The 11,569-nt window shown below is 39.4% G+C and overlaps 1 protein-coding gene across 12 annotated transcripts in view; it reads left to right on the forward strand.

Moving 5' to 3' along the window:
* TFDP2 (transcription factor Dp-2) overlaps nucleotides 1–9,020 on the forward strand; it is a 190,471-nt gene extending 181,451 nt beyond the window's left edge. For all 12 annotated transcript variants that reach the window (XM_074191165.1, XM_074191166.1, XM_074191169.1 and 9 more), the window contains 2 exons: nucleotides 1,095–1,200; nucleotides 1,453–9,020. In XM_074191165.1, coding sequence (XP_074047266.1) covers nucleotides 1,095–1,200; nucleotides 1,453–1,636 — 290 coding nt within the window. In that variant the 3' untranslated portion in view covers nucleotides 1,637–9,020. The remainder of the gene's footprint in view (nucleotides 1–1,094; nucleotides 1,201–1,452) is intronic.
* Nucleotides 9,021–11,569: the final 2,549 nt, after the last annotated feature.

An 11,569-nucleotide genomic window follows, 5' to 3' on the forward strand; every position in this document is an offset into this window, starting at 1 on the left:
TGGCATCTGAGTATCTTGTATTTACTATTGTATTTCTTCAGGAAATTGTGAAGCATCTGGAGGACAGGGTCCATTTCCATTTAACTTTAGTTTTGGTGTCCCCAATTCCTAACACATAGAAGGAACTTACTAAATGCTTTAACAGAATGTAAGTGAGAGGGAGAAAGAAATGCTATATGTCTCCTATCCCTCTAGTTAAACTTTTTTTCTTTTTAGTCTGAACTATGATGTCATGGGTGGGAGGGAAGCAGTTCTGCCTCTGATGGTCTTAGAGGTTTTGTATCCATCAAATTTCATGGTCCTCTTTACTTTGAGACTGGCTTTCTCCCACCGCCCCTCGCTGCCTCTCCAATAGATTCTGATCTTTTATTACTTGGATTTATGACAACTTTTTTATCTTCACCAACTCCTAGCCTATTGACACCATAGTTCTTTCAGGGAGAAGAAAAAAAGAAATGAACTAACTATGGAAACTTGATCACATGTTATCAGTGATCAAACTTGCTTTCTCTGAGCTGTTGCTTACTAATTAATGCCTCAGAGGTCTGGAATTGGCTAACATATAGAAGAAATCTTAAGAACTTCAATGGTAATAGCCCAGAATGAGGAGGGAGTAACCAGGCAATTCTTTTGGAAGTTTGGCTACAAGGAGACATTTTAAAATCTTTCTCAACTTTCTCACATTTAGAATTTTAATTTGTCTTTTTTCCTCCCTTATCCCAGGAGTTGCATTTTACTGGCCCTGGAGTCAGGAGTACCTGAGTTCAAATCCAGCCTCAGACACTTAATAATTACCCAGCTGTGTGGCCTTGGGCAAGCCACTTAACCCCAATGCCTTGCAAAAACCTAAGTAACAAAAAAAAGAAATTAAGTGAATGGCAGGTATTTTCTTTTTTTCCCCCAGTAATGTAAATTTTTTAAAGGATTAAATAAAATTAGAGGAACTTTCTTAGAGAAATGAGGGGTGGATTTAAGAGAGCTGCTTAGTTGCAGTTAAGATCAAGTTTAGCTTTTCCAACCATTCTTAGGTCTGTAACAGTCTCAACTATGAAATTTGCACCATATGTACTTCCTGTCTTTGTGGGTTTTTTTAGATATGTCTACAGGACCTTCATGGTTGAATCAGGGGCTACTTCTGAATTCAACCCAATCAGTTCCAAATTTAGATATGACCAGTGGTACTACTTTATCGCAATCAAGGTAAGCTTCCAGAATATTCATGTATAAGGGCTAAAGTATGTCCAGAACAGAAAGAGCTGAATCTTCTGTGGAGCCAGAGCAGCAGGTTCTGTTACAACATTAGAAGAATTTATCCCTAGATGCTCACTAGAAGATCTGTCTCTGGACTGGCTTCTGAGCCAAATTCACATTTCCTCTTTTGTATGTTTATCAAAACTTCAGTGTTTTACCTGGGAATTAATGAATCTGTGTATTCTCTTAATTGTTTAATAGTGTAAGCCAAGGGTTTTGTTTGGATGCTGAAGTGGCCTTAGCAACTGGGCATTTCCTTGCCCCAAGCAGTCAGCAATCCAGCAGCGCCACCTCCCACTATTCAGAGTCCCGAGGCGAGACCCCCTGCTCTTTCAACGATGAGGATGAAGATGAAGATGATGAGGATCCCTCATCCCCAGAATAAAGACAGTAGAAAAGCTCAGTTTTACAAAATGCTGCTCGTGTGTGTTTTTAGTGTGAGCTCTTATTCTTGATGTGATTGCTTCAGCTCTTGCCTTTGTTTGCACTGTGTATTCAGTGAGGATAAATGAAACACAGCTTAAGACATCAAAGTTAAGATAAGTAAGATGAATGTTAACCTAGTATGAAAGAAGATTCCAGCCAAACAGAGCACTAGGACACAGCGCAAACAAATCCCTGAAGACTGGGCAGAGCCAATGAGGTTCAGCTCCCTTCTGAGATGGGGGACCATTGTCTTCTCCCACACCAGAATCATCCTGCTCTGAACTAAGAGTGCCACAAGGAAGATTCCTTAGCTAAAATACTTCTCATGTTCATATCTCTTGGCTGTGCTGTTGTTAATGCTGAGATGAATATTTATAGTTATGCTTCCATCTGGATGAGTAAGGTGTCTAGAATGTTTGTTCACCTGACTCTAGAAATCAGTCTTAAAGTAGTTCCAAGTGTGGACATTTCTTGAAGTAGTAGAAAGCCTTTATGATGATGCTTGTCACCTACCAGCCACTAGAGACCTTTGTCCAGGAGGTAGGGAGACCAGCTCAATACTTTTACTTCAGTGACACTTTGGATATAATTTATCACATTCAGAAACTGGACTTAGGATAGTTAGCCAATGCAAACAAAAGAATTGATTAGAGCTATTTATAGAAGACAAAAGCATCTCTAATAGCAGTTCCATGTATATATTTGCCAGCACTGCCTTTTGCCAGTGCCTCCATCGTTGGAATTTTACAGGGAAGGAAAGAGTAGAAATAGCTTTAATCCAACTATTAGCCAATGCAAATTCAGGCAGTTGTTTGTTTGTTGGGGGTTTTTTTTTTATTATTTAAAACAGAACAATAGAAATACAACCCACTCAAGTTTTGCCTACGTTTCATTTGACAGTATTGTCATGTCAACAAGGGTACAATTTGTGAAAATGAAGCAGTTGACTTCAATTTTGTCATAAATGAAAATATCTTTAAAATACTGGTTGGTAAACCCTCCTGCACTTTCATTACTCAATACATTTCATTAATCCTGTTGACCTCTTAATCACATTGGATCTTTTAATGAGGTAGTTGCATCTCTCATAAACTGGCCCATATTTTGGTTTCATGGAAACTTCATAGGATGTTACATGCTTCCAAATTATTGGACATATAGTGGGTATAGTATTTCATAGCCAAAGATGCTATTAGGAATATTACATTATTGAATTTTGCTTCTTTTTAAAAGGAAAAGTGCAGGGGAAGAGAATCCTAAAATCACAAGTGTAAAAGATTCCTCATTATGGTACAAAAGCTGGGAGAAGGGAAGAAAGAGGAGTCTCAAAATCAAGGCAAAATTCCACCCTTGTGCCTAGGGGCTCCTTAACTCTGCCCTCTTTCTACTCTTAATTAAATCAAATATGAAATCCAGGAAAACAGTAAAACTTAACCCATTTAAAATCTCTCAGTGGTGACTTCTATTTATGTTTTAAAATGTATATTCATCAAAAAAGCAAATGAAATTTTCTAGTATTTTGGTAATTTGGAGAACTCATATCCAGTTACCCAACAAAATTCTTATCCTGATATATAATAGACATGGAATACCATTTTAAGTTGAAGAAATACCAAGGCTTCTACATTGTGATATATACATATATATATTATATATATATACATATATATATATAATATATATATATACCATTGTGGCTATCCAAGATATTAAATATTAAGTCAATTCTATACTATTCAAAACAAAAAATATAATTTGTTGATGTGAAGTTTGAGGGTATTAAATGCAATAGCACCTCTATTTTGATAAGCAATGAAGGGAAAAATTATTTTTAAATGTTAATTTTATGTAAGGCAAAGCAATAAATAATTTGAGTGTTTTCTTTGATTGGGGACTTAAAACATTATAACTTACTTTGTTACCTCTCAGCCTAACTCAATTGCTGACCTCATTTGCTTTGAATTAGATACTTCATTATCATCCTTCTTTAAATATAGGAGATCTGGAAAAGGAAAGGATCTTTCATAGTGCAGTGAATACCTAGGATGGCCTACCCCACTAACAAGGACAGAAGACATCAGCCTAGGTCCACTTGAGAGATAACTCATCTAATTACTAAAAGTTTTAGGTAGTTTAGGGGTCAGGAAGATAACATGATGATGTTAGTTCTAGTGTCTTGAATAGAGAATTCATCTTAGCACAAATTTGGGAAAAGACCCCCCAAGTCAGACCTAACAGGAAGTTGCCATAACCCTAACAGACTTCACCAGGCGCCACACCAAATACATGACATGTTTGTGCTGCATGTTTCTGTGACTAGGAAATTTGAGGAGGGAGAGTGGAAGCCAGAGGTAGAAAACTGCCTTTTAACTGAGTTGTGAAAAAAGCTCTTTTCCCTTACCTCAGATGGTATCCACATAGACTATGTGAAAACAGACCCCAACCCTTTGACACCCCTCGAGAAAGTCTGCGGGAAGAGAATGCTCCTCTCAGAACCTAAAGTAACTTTTAACAGAATATATTCTTGTACCCCCTTTCTCCAGTGAGCCTCTCTTCCTCATCCTCCTCCCAAAGCAGAGCAGGCCCGGAGTGAACAAAAGAGGGCATTGGTTTCCACCAAGGAGGCTTAAAAGCAGCTTGTGTACAGCTCGCCTCCACAGGGCCAGAAGCTCCTTCCTATCTAGATATCAGGTTTTTAAAGAGAGCGCTTGTTCAAATCTCAAACCTCATGTGTTTCTGAAAGCAATAATTTTTTCACCTCCCTTTAACACATTGTGGAACTAGCAAACTCTGGCAGCCCACAAGAGCCTTTTTAAAATCCAGACTCCCTTGACCTTTAGGGATCTTGGAGGTCCTTGTGTTTCTGATGAGGAAACTGAGGCAGAGGTTAGGGGGACTTACTCAAGGTCATACAGCTAATCAGCGGCAGAGTTGCTACCCTAAGGTGGGTCTCCCTCTGAATAATGTCACCAGTCTGGGAAGAGGCTCAGTTGAGGTATTTGTTAGAATACTGTTCTTCCTAACTCCCATAAGCATAAAGTGATTAGGGGAAGCAGGGGAATATGGAAGCCAGATCATCTTTCTGTTTGGGCTTCCATGTATGAAGGGAAACTCTAGGCATCTTTCAGAAGATGCCCGATACCCAAAGGTGCTCTTCCTCCTGGTTTGCCAGTGTTCCTATTGCTCAGTGAGGGCAGGGGCTCCTTTCTCTGTGAGGGCTCCCTTCTCAATCTGAGCAGAGCTCTGGGCCTGCAGTGGGTGCACCTGCCTTGTGAAGGAGGCTTTAAAAGCTGCAGACCTGCTTGCACAGTATAGACCTAAAGAAAACACAAATCTCTCTCACACACACACACACAAAACACGCACACACAGAGCTTGAAATAGACCCTCAGCCACTGAGGTCAGATTGACTTGGTTTTCCTCCCTTGTCTTGGTGATCACAAGCAGCTTCAGAAGTGTTAAAGTGAAAGACCTTGTCTTTCTGGATAGCCCAGGCAGGAGTTGGGAATGGTCGTTGAGACCGTGAGATGGAGCCAGCAGGGCCTCATCTAGCTGCTTCGTTTCCCACGTGAGGAAGCAGGCTCAGAAAAGTCATTGCAGTAGCCCAGACCAGATTTAAGCGTCCCGGCCCTTGCCCTGGGTTCTTTTTCTTCTGTTTTTTGAGAGCACACTTTCCCTAGGCAATTTCATAAGTAACTAATGCCTGTGTTCACTGCTTCCTTTTACTCTACTCTCTGGTATTTTGTCCTAAGAGCTTTGCTTATCCTGTGAAGAAAATGAAGCTAGTGACTCTACCTCAGTCTGCACTGGGGAAATGCTTCTGGCCACTGTCTGTTCCTGTAGCTTGCCATAAGTTTGACGTTCACAGAGGACTCATTCCAGTATTTCTCACTAAGGAACGACTCTGTCAGTGTAGACATAATGCAGTTTAACCTGGGCCATTAATCTCACTCCTTAATGAGTAAACATGAGCTGGAAAAGACCTTAAAGACCAGTTAGTCCAATATCCTCATTTAGCAAATAAGGAAATAGTTCTAGAGAAAAGCAGAGAAGGCCCAGGCAGCATAATTATGGAGATAATGCCAAAGAAACTGATAGTGAATTATCTGATTACTTGATCTGGGGGCTTGGAGCTATCAAAGAATGTTCCTGGGAAATATTCTGATCAGAGTTGTGGTGAGTGGCACGGATGTGGCATCCGCTTAAGGAGGCAGCTACAGCTGTGGCTAGATCTGAAGTACTCCAGAAGCTGTGGGAGAGTTAAGTCTGGAGGGTCCCAAGACCATCCCTGGATGACCTGAATGAAAACCATAAACACCAAATAAATTTGTAGAGCATTCACTACAAACTTCAACTCTTGATTTGGGTCACCAAAGTTCTGTTTGTGCCCAATTTTTTTTTTTTTTTGGTTTTTGCAAGGCAATGGGGTTAAGTGACTTGCCCAAGGCCACACAGCTAGGTAATTATTAAGTGTCTGAGACTGGACTTGAACCCAGGTCCTCCTGACTCCAGGACCAGTGCTCTATCCACTACACCACCTAGCCGCCCCTGTGCCCAATTCTTCAGGAGCATTAATGTTACGTAAGAAAGCTACCATCAATACCTTTCATGTTTAGATGGTTCTCTGCCAAAGAGAAACTTTGGCATTGTGAACTACTAATCAATGGATTAAATAAATAAATGAACTGGAAATAATGTGTGAGTAATAAACACATTAATATAAAATTATATTCTTTTGAAAGCCCAAACCCCAAGTAGTTTTTCAGAAGCCCATAAGACTAAAATTAATATGTATATCAAACACATGTATAATTTCTCAGGCTCTATCATAACCATTTTAAACTATGGTTAGCTTTGGAAAGCTGATGGCATTTTAGGTTGTTTAAAACAGACTAGTAGTTGCAACATGTATTCACCAAGAAATGGTCTGATATGTTTCAAAGGTAAAGTTCTCTATAGTCCTCTGTTTTCTCCCAGAGGTAACATCAAAACAAAGAATTTCTTTACCTAACGTGCATCATCCTTCCTTTGTCCAGTTGTGATATTTTGATGCAAAGACAACCTACTTTAACTTGCACAGGAACTTGCTTTGTCAGAAAAGAGGGGGAAACCTTAAGTCCAGATTATCTAAAAGTGTTCCCTATTGAACTCATTGAATGTACTAAGGTATTCCATCAAAGACCCTTGGGGTTAATTAGCTTTTATCTAAAGCCTGTAATATAGCAGGAACTGAAAAATTTGTTTTCACCTATTTACCTTGTACCTTCTCTGTGCAAGCCATTGTAAGGATACAACCATGAATAACACGTGGTCCCTCCTTTCAGAAACTTCATTTGTTTTTAATGGCAGTACCAGCACATAACAATCAAAATTCCAAGGAAACTCAGGAAGCTTGCCCCCAACCCCAAAATGATGGCACAAGGTGGGAAGCCAAATATTTCTGCGTAGTTTTAGTTGAAACTAAACAGCAACATTAGTCGTCCAAAAGTCACACCTAAGCCTTCTTCATATATACCTTTGTTCATAACATGTTTGGGAAGAAAAAGGTGGGGCTGGAGAACAAGATAGCACAGTGCCTTCTGTTTGCAGAGCTCTGCAGTTTATAACTTTGATATTCCTCACACAAGCCCTGTGAACTAGGCAAAACAGCTCTATTGTCCCCAAAACTGAGACTCAGACAGACTCACACAGCTAGTAAATGATGATCAGCCTAGACTTAAAACTCAAGTCTTCCAATATTTCCCCACTAGGCCCCCCCAAATAACAGCCCATTGTCCCACCCCAATCTCCAAAAAAAAAAAATAAAGAGTACTTTGTCAGAAAACCATTTATCAATGCTGGAAAATACTATTTAACATTTATTGTATGTATTCATAGTATAATTTCTTATGCAAGTCCACACCAAGGGGCCTGTCGAATTCATACCACTAGTGCATTTCTGATTAACAGCCTTTTCACCCTCTGCGTGGGGAGCTGATGAAGAGATGAAAAGCAGCCAAAATATAGTGGGAGCTAGAAAGAACTCGAGTCTACTAACCAGCTGTGGACGGTGATGGTGCTCTACGCTGGGGGCCCTTAGGAGGTGGCTGGCAGACAACCCTGTCGCTGTGCTTCCATCCACAGACCCCCACAGACCCTTTTAGGCTTCCCATTAGAAAACCAGGCAAGAGGGGAGGCAGTCGTCCCACAAGGCTTAGCTACTCCAGAGATATCTCACCCATATTTGTTGTTTCCATTGAAAGGTAAGCAATGGATCCACATGTTCAGGTATTTTAAGAGACTTGCAGATTCCTTCTGCAAAAGTTGGCCATTTGTTTCTGTTGCTACCAGCTTAGCACCACTACCTGTTACTGCCATAGCACAATACCCTTCTGCCCAGACTACGCAAAGATTAAAAAATGCACCATTTGCCGGATTGTCCTGGTTGGTTAGTACCCTCAAAGGTTCATGCCACTACCACCGGGACAAGCCGGGGGGTCAATGGCTCCACTGAGCTCTATCACAAAGGAGGTCGAGGCTACTGTGGGGTTTTTGTTGCCCATAACTGCTGTTTATGGTCTGGAGTCAGATCATCGCCTGCCAAAATGCTTCCTTGAGACTTTCCAGTTCAAATTTTCTCATTAGTGCTTGACAGGTAAAACTCTTTTGCAGGCCCTAAAATAATAAAGTTCTCAACTCTTCTAGCTAGCCACCCAAGAAAACCTGAGTGGCTTCCAGCGAATTTGTAATGCTATGCATTCCTTCCTGCATTTTGTTTTCAGCTGCAACAAAAACAATTTGCTCTTGTTCCCCCTCCCCACCTTCCAAAATGCTGTTAAAAAACCAATGGTATCTGAGGACTTGTTGTTTGGTGTTTAATTTCTAATCCTGTATGTAATGTTAGGATTCACCATCACAGAGGACAGTCCATTAGAAATTGTATGTGGTGGTGCTACTATCTGCTTTAAACCATTTTAAACGTGAGTAAAAATATAAACAAGTTTTACTTTCCTAATGGGGTATCAATTAGGGTATTGAACTAATATGAAATGTTACTTTGTAGTATTACAAACTTTGTAAATAAATACCCATTATTTTTTTATGGAAAATTTTATAGAAGAGGCTATTTCTGTACATGCAACTAACCCCATGTTTTCTGAAAGTGCTGCAAAGGGAGAGCAAACTTATGTCCTCTAGGACCGTGCCTTGCACAGAGTTGATGCTTGATCGACGTTTGTTGACCAGTGCAAAAATGGAGGATTGGTTTCTACAGTGATTGAAAGTTGTGGAAAAGGAATACAATGGATTGTTCTATGACCTGAAGAAAAAAAATGTACTGTAGGAAAATAAATGATTTTAAGCTATTTGATTTTGGATTATTATTTGAGCAGAGATGAAGGAATGATTTCAAAATATCTTTTTTTGAAAAAATAACATTGGAAGTGATGGTGATCATTCTCATTTCTTAACTGGGGAGAGTCCTGATTTTCTCTTACACCAGGAACTAATGGAAGCAAGATTATGGGCATAGCAGACCTTCTCAAAATAAAACCATTCTTGTTTCAAGAAGCAATTTTCCCTTTCCCTTTGTGGCATTAGTCAAGGACAGGGATTTTTAAATACCTAAGATCTGTGAACTTTAAAAATGATAGAGAGGATAGAGAGATAACTGCATTTCAATATAATTGGATTCCTTTGTAATCCCATGTATTTTATGCATGTAAAAATAGTCTGAGAAAGTGTCTATAAGCTTCACTAAGTTTCCAATGGGATCTATGCTACAAAAAAGGTTATAAGCCCCTTGGTTAGACAATTTCTAAGGTTTCTTCCCTAAATTTTAATTCCAAGTGAAAATGTCCCTTTCAGGATGCTGTTTCAACTCTCTTTTTACTTGGAGAAATACAGTAATACATCACATACATATACCACAGTTTGTTCAGCCATTCCCCAATTGATGGGCATCTCTTTGATTTCCAGTTCTTTGCCACTACCAAAAGAACTGCTCTAAATATTTTTGTACACGTGGCAAGCCAAGTACTTTGTAAAATAATTTATTTATTTTGAGTTTTACAATTTTTCCCCTAATCTTGATTCCCTCCCCCCACCCCCCACAGAAGGCAGTCCGTTAGTCTTTATATTGTTTCCATTGATCTAAGTTGAATGTGATGAGAGAGAGAAATCATATCCTTAAGGGGAAGAAAATAAAGTATAAGAGATAGCAAAATTACATAATAAGCTAGTGGGTTTTTTTTAAATTAATAGTCTTTGGTCTTTGTTCAAAGTCCACAGTTCTTTCTCTGGACACAGATGGTATTCTCCATTGCAGACAGCCCAAAATTATGCCTGATTGTTGCACTGATGGAATGAGCAAGTCCATTAAGACTGATCATCAACCCCATGTTGCTGCTGGGTGTACAATGTTCTTCCAAACCAAGTACTTTTAACACAATAGTCTTCCAGCCTTGAAACTTTAACACCATTGCTACAAGCTCATCCTTTGCCTCTGATCACCTGATGTTTAGTAACTAACCCAGAAATCTACCCTCGGATGAGGAACTGAAGTGGTTCGGTGAATAGTTTTAAATTCTATTTCAACATATAAGTATTTCTCAAGTATTTTTTCTGTCTTGTATTTTCTTTAAAAGGCAATTTAGGTATTAGCCAGTAAAACAGGAAATGTCTGTTTATCTTCATACTGGCTAGAAAACAATGAAGATAATAGCTGACTTTTTTTGGAGTACATTAATCTTTGCAAAAAAACTTTACATATGTTACTTGAGGGTGAGCCTTGTGTCCTCTCTGACAAATTTCAGAGGTATTTTTATCCCAAGTTTTCAGGTTAACAGAGTCTCTGAGAAATTAAGTGTCGACTAGAGTTAAGTAACTAGTAAGTGTTCTTGGCTGTTTTGGAACCCAAGACTTCTTGATAGGATTTAACTCTATCTTCCATGCCTTCTAATTCTAAAACTAGTTCTTGCTGAATGGGAACTAATGAAAACAATCTACACTTTTCAGCTTTTGCATCAGAAGAACTGTTTTTGCTTCATCAGTTTCTGACTAGATAAAATCTGAGGAATAGGCAGTTGCCATTTCAAATACTGGCTTGAAGATTCCACCTCACAGAAGCATATCGCCCTTCTGATGGTCAAGCAACCATCACCTCTAGATTATCCAATCTCATTAGCATCTTCAAATCAACCTCAAAAAATTACTGCATGATCTGGGCTTTTATTGAAAATTATACCACTCCTATAGGCTTCTGGTCTAGTCCCCCCCCCTTGGCCATGTGTCTGACCACCACTTGGATTCCCGTTAGACTTTGCCTTAAATTGTTCTCCCTTCTACTTTCTTTGACTTTCCTGTTTTAATTCCTTCCCGGTTTTCCTTTTCTGAATGAGGCTAATTCTCTTGTTCTTTCTTTTTCAAGAAAAAAAAAATGAGAACTCAATTTCTTCGTTCTTCATAAGAGAAATTTTTAATGCCTGTTGAAATATAGTCCTCAATCACATGTTCAGAGTGATCCAATCCCATAAAAATAATCCCTTTGAGAACAGTGTAGCATTAGTCATCAGCATCTGCTACCTGGTTGCCGGAGCATTCCCATTGTGGAATGTGCTGGGGCAGGGGCTACTTCATCCACCTCCTTGTTTTCTGTAGCTCTTGGACCTAGGTTGCCCTGGAACTCTTGGGTTCTGTTCTTTTTCTTTGGGCCCAAAGCCAGGGTCAACTACTTTCCAAAAACCTGAATTCATTTATGGATGATGTGTTCATACAGGTGCTCTGTGGCCTTTCATTTATCCTGAAACTTCTGGACATCTTCCCAAGATAAGTCATTTGAAATATTCTTCTCCAGGGGATTGATGTTCTGATTCAGCCTCTAGAACAGGATCAATGACAACGTCACTGGGAAAAT

This window comes from Macrotis lagotis, chromosome 6 (genome assembly GCF_037893015.1).
Source record: "Macrotis lagotis isolate mMagLag1 chromosome 6, bilby.v1.9.chrom.fasta, whole genome shotgun sequence".
Taxonomy (NCBI): Eukaryota; Metazoa; Chordata; class Mammalia; order Peramelemorphia; family Peramelidae; genus Macrotis; species Macrotis lagotis.